Source organism: Ctenopharyngodon idella, chromosome 13 (genome assembly GCF_019924925.1).
Source record: "Ctenopharyngodon idella isolate HZGC_01 chromosome 13, HZGC01, whole genome shotgun sequence".
NCBI classification, from domain to species: Eukaryota; Metazoa; Chordata; class Actinopteri; order Cypriniformes; family Xenocyprididae; genus Ctenopharyngodon; species Ctenopharyngodon idella.
The window spans coordinates 23,992,256-24,012,349 of NC_067232.1; the positions used below are offsets into that span (position 1 = coordinate 23,992,256).

General features: G+C 34.9%; 1 protein-coding gene across 2 annotated transcripts in view; it reads right to left on the reverse strand.

Annotated features, from left to right (window-relative positions):
* Positions 1-1,099: 1,099 nt before the first annotated feature.
* foxi2 (forkhead box I2) overlaps positions 1,100-20,094 on the reverse strand; it is a 42,471-nt gene continuing 23,476 nt past the window's right edge. Inside the window, exons 2-3 of one of the 2 annotated variants that reach the window (XM_051918222.1) lie at positions 4,045-4,576; positions 1,100-3,065 (exon numbers count right to left, since the gene is read on the reverse strand). In XM_051918222.1, coding sequence (XP_051774182.1) covers positions 2,503-3,065; positions 4,045-4,543 — 1,062 coding nt within the window. In that variant the 5' untranslated portion in view covers positions 4,544-4,576 and the 3' untranslated portion in view covers positions 1,100-2,502. Of the gene's footprint in view, positions 3,066-4,044; positions 4,910-20,094 lie in introns of those variants that run through there. The other variant, XM_051918221.1, reaches the window with a different exon arrangement.

The following is a 20,094-nucleotide window of genomic DNA, read 5'->3' on the forward strand; positions in this document are numbered from 1 at the left end:
CCAAACTCTAATTATTACTGTGGCAAAGACCACTGTGATTGGTTGACAAGACAAACTGCAGATAATTGTGTGTGTGTGTGTATTTTATATATATATATATATATATATATATATATATATTTATATAATTATATATACACACACCGTAAAAAATTACTTTCATGATTTGTTATCACATTTTTTTCTTTTGTAAAATCAACTCGGATAATCAATGTTGTTCAGATAACATAATATTTAGTTTCTGTTGATGAAACCAACCGCCTTCATTTCATTAACTCAAAATTTTAAGGCAACCAGGTAACTTATTTTTAGACATCACAAAATGAACATGCACAATATTGTTATCGTAAGCACTTCAAAATACTGTGAATAATTCCTTATTATGAATTAGGCTATTTAGATTTTAGAGTGCATTTTAAGAATAGCAATTTTTCCATCAAGCGGTTAAAATGTACAGCAATCAAAAGTTATTATATTTAATGGACCTAATCTAACAATGAACAGTTGTTTAACTTTATACAGTTTTTGTGTATTGTTTTATTGTATTTAAATGTTCTTTTTGTTATATGAAAAGTTATTAGGACAACACTTTTTGGCAACTCAATTCAATACCGTAATAATACAATATACCATGATAAAAGCTTCAGAAAAATATCTGTATATGAAACTTTGATAACGTCATATGCCTAATTTTTATATATATATATATGCAGAAAACGGTGTTGTTTAATTTGTGCTCTCATTCTGTTTCTCTGAACCTGAAGTTGACTGGCCTCCACCCAAATCCACACCTCTCCATCTCATCTCCTCTTGGGTGGCACTGCCCTGCTTACTGAGGGAATTTCTCAATGGGAGTTTTTTCTCTCCCCTTAATCTCTAAACAAGCACTTGGGTCTGTCCCGCTTTTACTCAGACAGTTCTAATGAAGAGAGCACAAAAGGAGGCGGGCAACCCCTTTTAATTCATCTCACTTCAGTGTGCTTTAATGCCTTCTATACATGTTGTCTTTGTAGATTAAAGAATTAAAAAATCACAAATATATCAATAACAAAAATACCATTACACTTGGAGAGATGTAATCAAATTTGGTCATTTTTAACACAGAGACATAGAGTAAGAGCTGTTCTGGTACACACAGAACAATAGTGGTATTGTGGTCTGTGGAACTTGGAAATACGACAGAAACTTCAGCTTTGCTATCTGTGCATCTTTCTGCTTTCTTCAGAGAAGACTAAGGCTGGAGAGCCAGAAACAGCATGTAGAAATACTCCTGAGGTCTGCACAGGACAGTCAGCATGATGATTGCATAACCAGACAGTCTCAGAGATTTAAAACTGCATTGTGCAACAACAGGTTATTTTGTATTAAACTTTTCAGCTGTGGTTCTTGTGATAAGCACAGGTATAAGAAAACATTTTTATCATTTCACCTAAAAGAAAAAGACATAAAATGGTCACTATTCCCAATATTTAAAATAATTCAGAGTAGTCAACCATTTTGCAGAGTTTTGATAGTGATGCAGTCATTTTTAATTAAATATATATATAAGCGCTGAGGAGTTTAACTAAGTTTAATATTTGGAGAATGCAAAATGTTTCACATTTGCACATTCGTTGCCTTTTTCAACAAATATTTCTTAGTAATTTTAATGCTTGAATTAAATGCATACTATCTTTATCCAGCATAGGTTTGTAAACTCATATTAAAAGTGCAAATGTTCAAGGGGGGAAAAAAATCTAAATATTGAGATTTGGATTTGTAATTCTTTATTTTCTTTAAAAATTAATATTTTGCATAATTTTTGGAAAAATAAATGTAGTGACTTTTATCTGTGTAAAGATCATCGGCTATGAAACATCCTAAAATCAAGTGAGTTAGTGGCATGATGACATTCGATAATTCACTTATTACCTTATACCTTGCAGGTAAAAGTTTCATTTTAACCATTTAAGCTTACCAGACCACATATTTCTTTCCTTAAAGGACAAACTGCAAGTTACATAACTTAATATAAATAGTTAAAAACAAGAGTATATAACAAAACAATTGCATTTACAAAAATACACAATAGAAAGAAAAAAAAAAGAGACAGAACTTTTTTTCGATATTGGACAATACTGAATCTTGGCAATCATGGATACCAAGGCAATCCCTCCATCAAACTACTACTACAAACACTATTATAAATTCAAACTAAAAAGATAAATCCATTTAAATTAGTGCATGATCAAAAAGCTGGCACATAATATGGAAATCTCTGTTAAGACATAAAGGAATCCAATGTAGAAGTCAATAGATTTTTCACAGAATAAAACGTGTTTTGACACTAATACATCGGATTTCACTCATTTGGTGGATGTCAATGTGTAAATGTCGCATTTAAATGAATGTTATTTGCTTCTAAGGCATGTTGCATTTCAGCAGCACATACACAGTGTTGAAAAAATAAATCTTTCTTTCTTATTAGAAAACATGGATAGGCTATTCACGAGCGTGACAGATTTATAACTCCGTTCCATCTCGGGGGTAAATAAGACTGTTCACACTGAAGCTGTTGTAGAAGTGTCCGTTGAACTGCGCGCTCTGGCCGCCAGCAGTAAAAGAGTTATAGTACATTCCACGGTTCACGTGCACACTGTCCTGGAGCTCGCTCGCTCCACCTGCATCAGGTGCTGAGGTGGCATGGTACTGGCTCAAAGCGCTGATATTTCGGCTGGAAAGTTCGTTTACCAGCCCCAGAGAGCTCTGTCTGCTAGTTGGAGCCGAGGACGAGCTTAAGGCAGACATACTGTTGAAGAAATTGTTGAAGCACGGAGCGCTCGCGAGGCCTGCAGGAGACGCGCCTTTGTGGCTGTCATTGGCCGCATCAGTGTCAGGAGATGCGGGTCCGGTGAGGTGAGGGCTGTCGGTGGGTTTGATCCCTGCGAGCTGTCGATCATCCTCCGGTTTTGTGTTGCTGGCAACACCTGTGCTGGAATCAGATCTGCGCTTCCTTTTCCTACGAAAGTTTCCGTTGTCAAACATCTTTTCACAGTTGGGGTCTAGAGTCCAGTAGTTTCCTTTCCCTTCAAACAAGATGGATAGTTGGTATCAGGGCCCAAATTAGGCAACTTTTCATGCATACGTTATTTACAGTGAAATTCGATTAATTTTTAAACATTAAACGATTTTGCAAGTTTTTAAAATGACATTATTGGGTCAATTACAAAAAAAAAAAAATAAAGATTGTGATAATCATGTGCCAAGAAATTTGTGAACAATGTTTATAGTATTTTTTTTTTTTAACTTTGATTTTATGATTTAATTACCCATTTAATAATGTCAAGCATAATAATCAAAACAATAAAATACGTCAATTGCACACTGAATACACCCGAAAGTACACGACTTAATTAATAATGTCCAAAAACGTTTTCAAACGAGGTCATTTTTGACCAATTTTACTGTAAGACCTATATAAATTCAACGTCTTGACATATAGGGTATATTTCATGAATATTATTTTCTGAGGGTTATTTCATTTGATCAAAATGTGCCATGTAATGAAGTCTTTCAAGATTTTTTCCTCAAAAAATTGGTCATAAAATCGGATCTAAAGGGGTCACATTACAACAAAATGGAAAATGTTGACATATATATATATATAAAATAAAAATTTAAAGCATTATTTTTACTTTTTAATGAAAATATAATAAAAGGTAATGCCAAACTTATGTCAACATGTATCTTTTTTTTCCTCATAATGTATTTACACTTTTCAGGAACAGTTTAATTAATTTATGTATTTATTTATTAATTTAGCCTTCTTATTTATTTAATAAATGTACAATCTCTGGACATGTATGACTTCTAATTCAGAAATAAACAAGTATAGGCTACATGCGGTAATTTATGTTCTCAAGTAATTTTTCTATGAACTTTCGTTTTTTTTTTTTTTTTTAATAACTTTATAGATCTGGACAAAAATGAGTATCGCGTCATTGTCCCTATATCACAGTTCATGGCTAGCTCACTTGTATGAAAAGGTGCACGAGCATCACTCACCTGGGTCATCTTCGTCACGCGGCACTTTTTTGAAGCAGTCATTCAGGGAAAGGTTGTGTCTGATGGAGTTCTGCCATCCCGCTTTACTCTTCTTATAAAACGGGAAATTATCCGCCACATATTGATAAATCTGACTCAAAGTTAACTTCTTCTCGTGCGCGTTCTGTATCGCCATGGCTATCAGAGCCGAGTACGAGTAAGGCGGGCGCACGAGCTTTAAAAGTTCCTCTTGGCTCGCGATGGAGAGCCAGCCTAAGTCCGGACCGGCGAACCCGGAGGAGTTAGTGAGATATTGCCTCTGAGAGCCGTAAGCCGGGGGGATGAACGAGGGGCTGTTGTTGCCATGTATGTACGACGAAGAGGAGTTGACACTAGGTCCATTGAGCCATAGGTATGGGTTTGGGGTCGCGTAGTCCCCCAGGCCGTAGCCCGCTGGTCTCTGCGCCGCAGGTAGACTCTGTTGGTGGTAAACACTGAAGTTGTCACAGTACACGGCCATATCCGGTGTCTCGTGAGCGCTTTTTGGCAGTTGCTGGAGAGGGTTGACAGCAGCGTTACTATTGTTATGGATCTGCGCGTCGATGGTGTTCATATCTCCAGTGCCTATAAGGCAAATGTGTCTCTCTGGAGCTCACGCTCTCACTGTAACGCACAATGCTATCTCTGACTGGTCAGGTTAAAAACAACAAGTGTCTACTTTTTGTGAGGGGAATTTGGTCATATATACACCCAAGTGCGGCAAATACGGTGTCTAATCTTGTATTCTTGTCTCCTTCAGCCAATAGATGACAATCTCCTCGAAGTAGGCGTGGCATATGGATTGGGATTTCAGGGAGATGATTTAAGTCATTCATAAACAGAAAGAGACAGACTACAGACTTGCTAAAATTGAGAAAACCGAATTTTGGCTAATCTAGGAATTCTCAAAACAATAGTAGCCTATATAGGCTAATACATTTTGCAAATTAAAAACTTTGTTTTATATTATGAACAGAAAGGATTAAACAGACTATTCCTGATTCGGTTCTTGTTGTCTTCCTGAAATCTCAGCTGATTTAAAAAAATATATATATATACACATAGGCCTAATAGTAACGCTTTTGGTTGTTAAAATTATTTTACCTGCATAGCATAAGTTATGATATTTAGCCACTACAAAAATGATCACCACATAATTTAATAAAAAAAAACCCTGATACTTCCCGAAACAGCTTATTAATATTATTATTATTATTATTATTATTATCATCGTCATCATCAAATTATTATTGTATTATTGTAGCCTTGATATTTGACGAATTAATAGGCTTATATAAAAGTTCCAGATCTGTAGTTTCACTATATCATAAAATAATTTAAAATGTTTCTAATCCGTGACCAAACGTTTTATTAATTAAATATTAATTCATAATTTTAAAATGTGTTATGTGGTTAAGTACAGCTGTAGCGAACAAAACTGTCTACCCGCTGCTTACAAACAAAATTACAGGTCATATGCAACATAAAAATCTGCTTTGCAGGCTAATCAGTTCCCGTTTTTAAAATTGTCTTTATGTTTTGGAGCAACACAATGAGCATCAAAATGTCACCGTTTCAGGAATAGACTGCAAATAATGATCGAAATTTAGAAACGTTCTTTGTTTTTAACTGGTTAATTCTTCGATTTATTCACACGTACAGTTTCTGAGTGTTGTAAAACGTGGTTTCCCCATTTTCTTTTCTTTTCTTTTCTTTTCTTTTCTTTTCTTTTCTTTTCACAAACATTTTAACAAGAATAATTTTTAAGCGATATCCAAAACATATTGCAAAACATTTAGACGAAATTCCACATGAGGACTAATGCACGTTATTACAGACGAGCTGCTGTACATAAATGTCCTTCTGAATATCATGGATTAACAAATTATCACGCTGTCCTGACCGCTAGGGGGTCCGTGGCAGCAGGTATTTATTACACGAATTATAGTTTGATCTCAGACAATTTTTTTTTTTTTTTTGTGGAGATAGATAGATAGATAGATAGATAGATAGATAGATAACTAGATAGATAACTAGATAGATAGATAGAATATACGTTAAAGTTCAGCTCGATATTTCTTTGTCCCTCACAATAAATCATTGACCTATACGATAAATAAAAATGTAGATGTAATTTATGCTAATGCACAAATAGGCTTATATGATATCAATAACCACAAGCATATGATATCAATAATAGACATATGCTAAGAATGAACTATTCAGATGTAGGCCTTAAAATATTCTCAGGTGAGCAGGTTTATGTTTATGGTTTTTTTTTTTCGCCATCTATCACATGGGGACATGTCATGATGCCAGGATCACTGCGCCACCTAGTGTTGAATGTGGGTAGCGACGCACTACTGGTGGCTATTGGAGGTTTCCAGTGCAGCGATGTTACTCGCATGATGACATCAGTTGAAATTGAAATCTGCTTAGAGAACTGATCCAGTTTTGTTCAAGATTAAACTTCGAATTTTGACCTAAACAAACCGTTCCAACCAAACCACAAATCTAATCCTACGACCAAGACTTCAAGCCTTGACGAGCTTCTGTGTGTTTCCCCAGAAATATGATGTGCTATTTTGAGACATGTATAAATGAATTCTGTTTTATATATATTATATATATATATATATATATATATATATAGGCATATAGCCTAACATACATTTAGCCTATTATTTTATATAGCCTATTTATTGTTGAATTAAAGACTTTTGGATATAGCCTACTTACAAATGATAAAAGAAATTTGCAAGTTTTATCAATGAATTGTAGGTGGCCTAAATATCCGCCTCATTCTGCTCTTTTTGTTTTGGTTTCTGTTTTATAAAAACAGAATCAGTGCATGAGTGAACTGTCCAAATGAATCAAACTGAATCGAGAACAAATTCTGCAAATCCGTTCATCAGATTAGATCCAAAGAGTGATTTATTCGCGTATCTGTCACCATTGGTTCTGATTCTAAACAGCGGACAGAAAATACTGAAATACTGAAAAACACGGAAAAATTGCTTACATGTTATCAATATTATCAAGGAAAATGAGTCTCAAAATCGGTAATTATCATTGTCAGACAAAGATTTATCAGTAATATTTCACAGGGACACAGCGGTATTTCACTGGGGTTCGTGCCCTGGTACCAAAGGGTCTAGCAAAATATCAATTGTTTTCAGATCAGATGCACATCCCGTCGTGTTGTTCATGATTTATTTCACCGCTAGATGGAGCTAGATCCATTCAGAAACAATGCAAATGTCCCAATATGTTGTATTGCAAATGTAGGCTATATTTTAAGAAAAAATGTCAGTATCATCATCAAAAGATTTAGCAGGCATATTCAGAGCTATGTACATATATGAATAAATATTATTCATTTAATTATTCATCCATGGCTTTCTAACCTTATTGGAACATAAAAGGTTGTAGTATAGAGAGACACACTCTGTACGCTTTAGTAATAGTATTTTTTTTCTTGAAACAAGTTACAACTGAACTTTTCCCCACCTCAAGGCCAGAATATGTACTAATATATATTAGAAATATTCTATATGAATTTGAAATGTGCTCATTGAGATGCAACATTCTTTTTTCATTACATGCTACTCAAATATTATATTAACAGTAAATCATTAGTTCACTACTGTTATTTTAGTATTATTTATATACTAGTAGTTTTTATTAATATTTTTAATTAGCCTTTATTTTTATACTTTCAGTTTTCATTTTAATCTTATTAATTTTGATGTTTTTATTTTGTCATTTATTGTTTCTTTATTATTAGTTTAATAATAAAAGTACTAAGTAGTTTTAATTTTTTTTTTTATTGCAGTTAGTAATTTTAGTACTTCACCATATTTCAGTTAGTTGCCATGAAAAGATTTCAAATTTTGTTAATTTTTTTTTCCATGTAATATTTATATTTCAGCTTTATTTCAAATAACAAAAAAAAATAAAAAAAATAAAAAATGTTTTAACAGTTTTAGTTAACAATAACAATACTGGAGTACACAACTGGAACACAAATGGCACCGTTTTCTGAGAATTGGCCATGCAATATAAAATGCATCCTGATGTAGTAGTTCTAACTGGGAATATGACAATGCGTTCAAATAGCAATATGGGAAGGAAATCCATAATTCATATGTATGTGCACATGAGCGCTGGCATCATTAGTGGGTCTTACTTGTATCTGAGACATGCTGTCACTGTGCTGCTACAGCAGAGCAAAGATCAAGGCTTGCTGTTGTCTGTACATTGAGAGGAAACCCAACTGAAGGAGAGACTCTGTGTGTGCGTTAGTCCAGGAAAACAATAGGAAAAGTGAGTTTCACAAGCTCATTATGAGTTCACCTCAGGCTCCTGCACCTTGGTGACAGAGCAAAAGACATGAGAAATGAGAGGAGTGTGAGACTTAGACAGGAACAGGCGAGAAGGGAAAAAAGCGTGTGAAAGAGGCTGCGCTCCCCTCTTCTTGCAGTGTGGTGACAGAGACAGATGGAGGTAGATATACTCTGTGCTTCTCATTTACAATACATAGTCTCTCTTTCTCTCTTTTTTCTTTCTTTGTTTCTGCTCTGCTTCCCATTTCCATCTCAGTTTAAGATACTGAGATAAAGGCCCACTTATGCCCTGGTCACTATTCCTGTCATGTTCTGTGCTCATATTATTCCAGAGAAATTCTGTTTTTATTTTCTGAAGAACACTAAATTAGTGGAAGATGACACAGACCAGTGTTTCCCAACATGTTTTGTCTCGGGTACCACAGCTTCATCAGTAGGGCTCAAATCAGTAAAATGTGTCATTTAAGACAACACAATCTCCTAGTACTGAGTCTGCGTATAAAGCACGTGTTTATGTTTGTATTTGGCGTGCTATTTATAGCTGAAATTACTTTTTAATATGCAATGGGTAGGATTAGTGGTGCGGGGTAGGGGCGTATTATGTGTAGGCCTACGCCAAAATTGCGTATCATATGCACGCCGAAAATTGTGTATCATATGCACGCGAAAAGTGTGTAGTATATGCACGTCAAACACGTGCGTATCATATGCACGCCAATAGTAATTTCTGCTATAAATAGAATGCCAAATAGACACAGAAAGTAATACGCACTTTCATGAGATCGGGCTCTCAACTGAAAAAATCATGAGATTACTCTTATTAAATTATTTTAATCTGATAAAAATAAATGGTCTGTTATTACTGTATTTATTAATTTGTTATACACGTAAATGGGTAAACAACATGAAATACTTTTGGAAGAGGATGTGCAGTCTGTCTGACATACTAAACTAAAATATTTTAAATCATTTAGCTAATTTTTAAAATAATTCTCTCTTAATTGCTAAAATACATCAATGCTGCATGCAAAATAATTATTGAGCTACATAACAGGTAATGATTATTACAAATTAGTTAATGTACAAAAAGTATGCAATTAATTAATAATAATAATTATTATTTTTTATTTTATTTTAGAATGAAAATGTGTAGTTGTTACGGAGCTTTAAAAATTGAACATTTTGTCAAGATGATTCAGTCATATAAATAACACTTTAAAAATATTTTTGAGATAATTGAGACATTTAAAAACACTTAAAGCACATTTTTAAAGTTACCTGACAAATACTTTTTGTTGTTGTTGTTCAGTTCAGTTTTCATTGTTGTGGCAACTTTACAATGTCTTTGTCAGTGTTGGGGGTAACACTTTTTCAAGTAACTAGTAAGGTAACGGATTACTTTTAAAGATTCTTTTTCAAATAAGTAACACAAGTTACTTTTCCCATGTACTGACTGACAGCTCTCTTGTCCCCATGTTGAGTGAAATTGTGAGTAAGTGCAGAGGTGTTGTGTGCGCTGTGTAAACATGATGTTTATTCTAAACTAGATCTAAAAATGTGAACATGCATTTACTCATTTATTACTTCTCCTGCGTCTTATTCTTCTGTATTCCAGAATGGCAGCACAGCTGAAAGGTTTGTTTGTCTGAGCTGCGCCCTCTACTGTACAGGCGTGAATTTGCATTTCCTTCAGCCTGAGGCTTATTCATTTCACTTTTGGTGTGAAAGGGCCTTAAAATTTGCCACAAATAGAACTTTTTTGTTGTCATAAAAACAAACAAACAAGCAAACAGCCCAGTCCAGATGAGAAAAAGTAACGCAAAAGTAACATAACGCATTACTTTTCATAAAAAGTAACTAGTGACACAATTAGTTCCTTTTTTAGGGAGTAAGTTTTAGGGAGTTTTAAAAGTAACTTTCCCCAACACTGCATCTATTCTGAAACCAGTTCTGCATTATACGTGATGAACAAGAGTGACTTTGGATCTGACTCTAATGAATGCCCTTATAAGCAGCAGAATCGCTCTTCAGAGGCCAGATAACCCACAGAGAGCGAACTACAGTACGTCTTTAATATAAACACACACACAGGGGCAGTGTATGGCAGAGACATGTGAAGGAAATACCAGTGGTTTGCTTGGCTAAGCTAAAAACATCTAGAGTCTAAATAAATCCTCAAAAACACACAAGGTAAACAGGGCTGAATGCTTTGTGTGTGTGTGTGTTCTCGTAGCAGTATCAATAAGAGCATACAGAGAGAGGGCAGGGGACACTTCTGCACCACAAGCAACCTCTTGTCCACCTCTCACCATTCTGTAATGCGCTTCTGTGTGTCAAGTCAAATGGATCATAAGCTCAACAACCTGAAGCAGATTTGTGAAATACAGATTGTTTTCCCAGTGCAGGGGTTGAGATGAGGTCAGGCTGTTACACTGGCTGTTCTTCCTTGTAAGGCCGTTTGACCTCACATCCTTCAAACACCACGCCAGTTATCAGTCACATTTTCAGATCTCTTTTGTCTCTCTAAACCAGTGTTTCTCAACTGGTAGGTCACGACCAAAAGTGGCTCGCAAGACTATTTTGAGTGGGTCACGGAGTGTGTTGTCAAAGAAACAACAACAACAAAAAACGAAGGGTATATGTTTACATGACAATGATGTACTAAAACTGAAATGTTTTTCCTTTTTGTTTTTTGTTTTTATGGACAGACAACAATGCAATCCCCATTCACACGGATCAACGAAAATGACTAAAACACTGTATTATTCATGCCAGGCCAGTAGTTGGCGATGTCCCTTTGTAAAGAAAAACTACGCCCCTACACTGTAAAAAAGAATTGCTGGTTTAACTTAAAAAAGTTGCCTTAAAATTTTGAGTTCATTGAAATTAAAAATTTGAGTTAATACAAGGAAGGTGATCAACAGAAACTATTTAATTATTGAAGATGATTTGACAAAAGAAAAAATGTGATAAATCATGAAATTTTTTTTACAGTGTATAGAGTGAACATGTAATACACATGCGCATGACGTCAAATTCACAAATTTTCACAAATTCACATTTTTGTAGTTTACATTGAGACGATAATGGTATCGTTTTCAAAAACTTGCATTTTCAGTGTCATTATTCTAATGTTATTTTCATATCTTGCTATGAAATAAAAAGCCTCTCACCTCCTGTCAGACATTATTACTGTGTTTGTGGCAAGAATGAAATTATGAGAGCGAATGAAATTACAAGTATGCAACGCCATAATTAAATAGTAAGACAAAATAGTAAGTCATATTACCAAAAAGTACAAATAAATTATGTAACTGGTACATTGTGTGTTAGCTGGAAAAGATTTGCATGCAGGTATGATTTTCATTCTATTCACCAGGATCAATGTTCAATGTTTTATCAACCCTGGTGGTCTTCGGTAATTTTACATTTAGTTTTTTTTTTTTTTTTTTTACTTCAACGGAATGGTACGAAACTTGTTAAAGGTTTTGGCACTTGCTATGTGAACGCACACACACAAAAATCATTGACATGATTTGAAAAGGTTAAATGGTCCTAAAAAAAGAAAAAAGTCACACCTGTACTTCCTCGCAGTCAAAAATGATTGCAATGGAAACGAATGGGAAATGAATTCCATCTAGTGGAAATATTTGTTACTGCGCCCAAACAAAATGTTACTAAAAGCTAATTTTTTGAGATATCAATCTTAAATTCGGAACACAACTTGTTTAGATTTCCGACTCTGATTTTCCTCACAGTTTTAGAGTACAGTGTTTTGGAAAATATATATTTCAATTGAAAATAGCTTCTTTTTTTTCCACTTCAGCAATAATCTATCAAGTGTCATCTTTAAAAAGAGAAAGTCTGTGCTCCAAAGCATTCAAGATTTATGACAGTTTAAGTTGGAAATTAATTTTTCAGTTGTGTGCTCAAAAAGTAAATAAATGGATTACAACTACTGCATAAATATAATTTAGTACCAAAAAATACCCTAAAAATACAAAATATTAAATAAAAAAAACATGATCAAACTGAAATACAGTACATTAATTGCGAAGAGCACCAAAGAGTTACCATAGTAATTGTAGTTTCCAAAATACCACTTTTTTCACTTATTTTGTAATATTCTATATTTTTAATGACTGTGGTGGCTCATACCAACTTACTAACTTTACTGTATTAACAAAAACTGCTATTACCTTATACTGTTCATTCAACAGTGTTAGTGATATTCTTACAAAGAATTTGTAAGAATTTAGTCAAATTTGGGTCATTAATGATAATGGGAAAATGTGGGTCCCATTCTCTAAACCATCATATAAGAGTACCTGCAATTATTATATTTACACAACATCGATGCCCCGGTGCACTGTGATGTTAAATGCTACCAGAGGAAGGCGCTATGTGTCTCCAAAGCTGTAAGCTTCAAGTGTCATGCCATACCAGACGTTCACATGCCACATTGTGACAGCAGCACAGGAGTGTGTGTGTTGGTGTGGCTGAAAGTTTTACTACAGATGCCACCTGAAAAAGTGCACATGAGCTGCCAAACAGCCTGGCACACAGGGAAGTGTAAGCCCCCATCCTGTTGGCTGCCCTATTTTTCTTTCTCTTGCTCTTAAAAGACTCTTCTCAGACTCCTCCACCCTGTAAACTGCCCCACAAACAGACCTCTGGCCTCTTGTTAGTGTGAAAATGTGCTACTACAGTGTTTGTAAAGGATAACAAAGTGTGTATAGATTAGCAGAGGGTGTTTGTTTGTTGTCTGGATATGTTGACAGGTTCATTTGGTTTGTTTAGTCTTGATAGATGCAAATCCACAGTGAATGATGTGAGTTATTGTGTCTATGCATGCATGTAAATAAAATTCACATTTGGAAAATATTAAGATGACATCAATGTTTAAATTAATTAGCATGTATTAAGGAAAATGTATATCTGTGGTCCTGTAGTTGACCACTTTTCGTTTTTCAAATTTTTCATATTTTTAAGCCACTTTTTGTCTTTGCTATTTCAATTTTAAATGGCCTTGAGGTGTGATCTTAAAGGGACAGTTCACCCAAAAATGAAATTTCTGTTATCATTTACTCACCCTCAGGTTGTTCCAAACCTGTATGAATTTCCTTCTTCTGCTGAACACAAAAGAAGATATTTTGAAGAATGTCGGAAACCAAAAATTTGATGGACCCCATTGACTTCCATAGTATTTTTTTTCTCTCCATACTATGGAAGTCAATAGGGTCCATCAACTGTTTGGTTACCCATATTCTTCAAAATATCTTCTTTTGTGTTCATTGTTATATTGTTATGAAAAATACACAAAAATACTATTTTCAATTGAAATATATATTTTCCAAAACACTTTACTCTAAAACTGTGAGAAAATCTAAACAAAAATCTAAACTGGCATTAATCTAAACTAGTTGTGTTCCAAATTTGAGCTTGATATCTCAAAAAATGAGCTTTCAGTAACATTTTGTTTGGCATTTCCATTAGATGGAATTCATTTCCCATTCATTTCCAATGCAGTCATTTTTGACCGGGAGGAGTATATGTCTTTAAATTAATATGTCATAAAAGCTGCATACAAAATAATTATCATATTATATTAAAGATATATAACAAAATATATTTTTTTAAATTAATTACTTCAATGTCTTAATTTAACAAATGGATTAATAACAACAACAACAACAAGAATGTATTCTTTGTTTAATTAATAATAACAGTAATAATTATCTATTATATAATTTAATCGTTGTCTTGCATTAGGTTTTATGGCATTGTATAAATAATTCAATTTAATAATTTAAGAAACAGATTAATAGTAGTAGTGGTAAAGGTAGTAATAACAATGCTTTTATTATTTTTTAATTAATTGAAATAATTTAGTAAAGTAATTTTTAATAATTCTTATCAATTATAATAAAATTTAAAAATAATATATTTTGCATGCAACTTATGGCATTGTATTAAGTGAGAGACAATTATTAAAAAAAAAAAAAAAAAAACTTTAAAATAGTTTTAATAGAGTTTAGCAAGTCACATTGTAGAACATCAACTTCCCAAAAGTATTTCATGTCGACTACCCATTTACATGTAAAATTCAGAAAGTTCTTTCTTTCAAAGTGTACTTACTTTCTTAGGTTAGTTTTTAGTATGCTCGTGTGCTTCGAGAAGCAGAGCATTGTGGCTAATGTGCCCATTTGAGCATGAAAACACAAAGATGCAATGACAAGGCATTCTTGTCTGTGTAAAGTTTTACTGTGAGAGCGTGTGCGTCTGTACAGTGTATGGAGGCAGGTGCAGGCCGGCTTCTGAATTAGCTCTTTGTGTCGTGTTAGTTTTAAAAGCACTCCTGCCCAATCTGTCTCTTTCTCTTCCTCCCTGCCTCTTCCTCTCTTTTCTCTCTTTCTCTCGCACTGTCTGTAGGAAGTTGGGAGTGAAATGTTTGCAGCTGAAACAGTGGCAGGTCTGTAGTGCAGTCAGACACAGAGTCATATATCTGCAGAGCACGCTGCACTTCATCTATCACTGACACACGCACACACACACGCACACAAACACCTTTTATAACAGCGTACATTGTTTTCAAGCTTTAAGTCCTGGTGACAATGAGAGGGTGAGGTTGCCATAGTTACCAATAGCCTTGGTGCAAAAGAAAAGACACTCAACTAAACGGCTGTCCAGTAAGTTAAAGCCAACCCTGAGTGTCTGAAAGTTTGGAAAACTGCAATTTTGCAATTGTTTAAGGTCTCTCATTTTATAACCGTATGTGTCACTACATCATTGTGTTACTGCATGTTTATCCAAGCAAAAAAAAAAAAAATTACACTGTAACACAAACACCTTAAAATAAAGTGTAATTATACATTTAAGTACTGAGTGATAATAATTAACTACATGTATAGGGTCAGGATTAGGGTGTGGTTTAAGGTTAATTACATGTAATAATGCAAAATTTATAGTAGTTACTATACAGTAACTACATGTAACATGTGTAACAAGGGCACTGTAAAATAAAGTGTTACCAAACTTTAGATAATCTGAAACGGATGTTAACCCTGTAAAGCCTGACATATGAAAATAACAGTCATCAAATTTAATTTTTTTCAATTTAACACTTTATCGAACCTTTAGATAATGGCCAAATTCAAAAGTTTCAAAAGCTTGTAATGTAAATCAATGAGATCTTTATAACAGTATAGCAGTTTACTTATATATTATGCATATAAATATCAGTTGGCACTCTATATCTCCCAATAATATGTCTTAGTAAGATGATATTTAAAGGGTTAGTTCACCCAAAAATGAAAATTCTGTCATTAATTACTCACCCTCATGTCGTTTCACACCCCTAAGACCTTTGTTCCTATTCAGAACACAAATTAAGATATTTTTGATGAAATCCGATGGCTCAGTGAGTCCTCCATTGACAGCAAGATAATTTACACTTTCAGATGCCCAGAAAGCTACTAAAGACACATTTAAAACAGTTCATGTGACTACAGTGGTTCAAACTTAATGTTATGAAGCGACGAGAATACTTTTTGTGCGGCAAAAAAACAAAATAAAGACTTTATTCAACAATATCTAGTGATGGGCGATTTCAAAACACTGCTTCATGAAGCTTCGAAGCTTTACGAATCTTTTGTTTGGAATCAGTGGTTTTCTGATCAAAGCTGGGTAGTTTTTGTATTTGATTATAAAACAAATAATGCAGTGCAAAACAATGATGATTGAGAGATGTACAAATGTACAATGTATCATATTTGATACTTATAATCAAATAAACCTAAGTTGATTAGTCTTCCATTAGTAGTCCATTAAGTGTTCATCTTGAATTATTACCAACAATATAGAAGTTATACTTATATTTATTTTATAAAAATCATTAATATTTAACAGCAAAAAGACATGTATAGATAGAAAAACAACTGGTGGTCATGTTGATCATTTAGAGGCCTTAGAATTTTCCGTATCAAATATGATAGGCTTTATAGGGTTAAAGGGTTAGTTCACCCAAAAATGAAAATTCTGTCATTAATTATTCACCCTCATGTCGTTCCAAACCCGTAAGACCTTCGTTCATCTTCGGAACACTAACCCTTTTAAAACTCTAAGTGGGGTCAAAGGGAAAAGTCTGAGTATACATCATTTTTTTTCTATGGGTCAGTCTACTCTGTCTGAAGACGATTAAAAAAAAATACATAAATTTCTTTGTAGGATGAATCCACGTTTGATCATTTTGGTGCTGCCTTCCTACAGTTTGTAAACACATCCACAAATACTTCGCTTTTCTTTTTTTCCATCTCTATCACACACACCGTTATCACCTGTAATAAAAGCGCACAGGCATGTAATCCCAGCCTGCCCTGAGTCTCTATCTCTTCTGTCTCACTCACGGCAGAGACCTCTTTCCTCTCTGTGAACTGCTTGAACTCTCTTTCACTTCTCATTTACTGAATGTGTGAACTGATCACATCCCCAGTGCCACAGCTGAACTCTTCCTCACTTTCCCGACTGCATCTCTTCTACTTCAGGTTTCTTCACATCACAGGCACACGCAGTCTGAACATTTTATCTTGATTGAGTGCTTAGTATTTAAAAGTGTCTATTGGATGTTTTTTTTACAATCTAATATCTTAATATCTATATTCTATTCTGTCGTTCTTTCTCTCTCTGTCCTATACATGTACCTACAACACTTTCTCTCCTTTCACTGCTAAAAAAGATCAGAATATCATCAATGCTGGTCACCAACACGTCTGGTTTTGCATGCTGCTGTCCTGCATGACAATGTGTTTTTTTTTTTTTTTTGTAGTTTGATTTATTAACTTGATTATTAAATGTCAAAGTAAAGTAAATAAAACTGGAAAATTGTTCAACACTGCAACCACATTAAATATTTGTGCCCCAATGGGACCTGCAGGTTTCTTCACATCAGAGGCACACACTGTTTGAACATAAAAATAGGTAACATTTTAGAATAATGGTCTGTCATTAATAGGTAACTGTGCAGGAAGTAATGCAGGACAAATTAAAGCAATAAGCCCCAAGAAGCCGTGGTTTACAATGAATTTAGAACACCTCAGGGACGTTGTTAGTCACGATGTGGAGCAGAGCTCTAAATTCACTATAAACCACGGCTTCTCAGGGCTTATTGCTTTTACACAATGCATATATTTATTAACAGCCTCAGCTCGTCTGTATGGGCAGGTGGTGCAGAGCCCCACCAAAATATTCATCCAAACATAGACCTCTATATAAGCTGAATCAATAAGAAATTGTACATGTGTTCAGCATTCTGCAACAAATATTTTTCAGATTTTCTAGACCATTTTAAGCCGTAAAGTGAGCAGGATATATTAAAAATTAACGTATGGCTTCGGAAGGCATGTATTATGGTACTAAGGGAGGCAGCGGGTGCCCAGCTCTACAGCGCCCCCCAGTTTTCCAATGTAAATCTGTGGTGAAAAATGGAACTGAAGCGCGCTCTAATTGAGAGCCATAGACCTTAAGACCCGTTCACACCAAGAACAATAAAGATAACTATAACGATAACTATATTTGCATCCATACCAACGCACAATAACAGCCTGTTTATTCTCATGAACTGCGGTTTCAAAGTGTGTACACTGAACATGTTTTTGTGGTTCTTGTCGCATTTACATGGCTTTAACCAGCAGACGTCCTCAGTAATGTTTTGAGTGAGTCTAGCTAGTAATCGATCTAATCTAACAGTGAATTACTCTGATGTAGTCAATATAGTGGAATAAAAACAACACCTAGTCTTTTTCACTTCAACTTCAAAGGAAACAAGACAATGTTGTTGAAACTAGTGCGGGATACCTGAGGTAATTTTATGATAGACTGTTTGCTAGCCTGGTATATATATCATTAATACTTCTCACCATTTATTCCGAGGGTATGACCGATTGTTTTCCCCATATCCATTTTCTTGAAAAGGGGGTTTGAATTGTCAAACAGCAGTGGATTTTTCTGGACCTCGGCGATTAAAGGTGGGGTATGTATTTTTTCAACAACACTGTTTGGAAGTTAGACGGGCCGACGGCAACAACAAACGTCTAACCAATCAGCATTAGGGGGCGTATGATAGTCGAGGAGAGAGAACAAGCAAGAGGGAGATTTGGGAAAAAAAGAAAAAATAAACGCAGAAAGAGAGATGATGAGACACAATACAAAACAGCTCAAAAGAATATCACTGGAAAAAAGGTTTATGACTGGGCAAGTGCTTAAGGACCCACGATAATATTAGAAAAGCTTTCCAGCGCTGGAAAGAGCTAAGTGGGAAGGCCTGAAAACAGACGGGAAGGCTGCTTTGATTCCGTTTCACATGTGAGTAACACTAGGTTTGAGTGTCATTGATTGTCTGGAGCTGCTGTGCTGTTGGCGATTAACAACGAACTCTTGTTTGTATTTACTCTTGTGTACTGTGCATTCATTTTTTGTGCTTCCTTGTCGTTCGTTCATCAACTGCGCTTTATTTTTCGCGAAGCATTTTGTTGCACGTCAGCTGTGATAAACAGACATCCACTCGAATTGCGTGTGTAACAGTGGCCAGATAGTGAGATTTCTGCTGTTAAACTACTGCACACTGACGACCAACTCAGAGTAGGGTGGTTAGTATTGGAGTGTGAGTTTTGGAGGTGGAGCAATGAAGAGAGGGGTATGTTTGTTTGGGTTGATTTCAAATATCAACAATGTCCAACAGCGTTGTTGAAAAAATACATACCCCACCTTTAACTTCTCCGCAGTGTCGTCTGCCATTTTAAATGTGCAAGCCCTTAAATTTGAATGGATTCTGATTGGCTGTCAGTGTTTATTGTTCAACAGCTGGAAAAAAATCATTCTGAAAGTGATTCCAAGGATATCATTTCTCTATATTGTTATCGTTATAGCTGTGTGTGGACAGTGCTATTCTTTTACATTCAGAGCGATTTTTAGACTTATATCTTTATCGTTATCGTCTCTCGTGGTATGAACGGGCCTTTAGTCAGAGCACTTTATTTTACGAAAAAATTGATCTTCATTTGTGTTCCGAAGATGAATGAAGGTAAAGTAATTAATGACAAAATTTAGATTTTTGGGTGAACTAACCCTTTAACTCTCAAAACTTTTTGCTAGTGAACACGGTTATACTGCTCCACCAGGTAGACCAGCACTAGACCAACAAAAACCAGTCTCATCTTTTCAGCAGGACTCTCTTGTTTTTCCTTTCCATTGCTATGTATCTGCAGTGAAATAATAATGTCTCCTGCATTTTAGTTATAATAATCAGTTTATGATTGAATTATTTTTTCATAAAATCATCATATCTGGGTTAGCAAGGCAGAACAGTAATAAGCATGAATTATATATAGACTGCAAAAAAAATTGCATTGTCTCAACAATTCTGCTGGGGCTACTATTGAAAAAGAAGAGCACGATAGAGCAAGAGCGAGAAAGAGAGAAATTCATCATATTTGCCCACACTTGAAAACACCCTGCCAATCATAACAGTATTTGCAGCTATTCTGGCTGAGAATGAAAAGAGTAGAGAAATGGGCGATGGGGGGGGTAGTTCACAGATCAAAAAAGACAGCTCACATCTATACAGCCCACGCCAAATATCAATCTAATGACTGCGGGGTCAGTCACCACGGCAACCAGGGTTATATGTGAC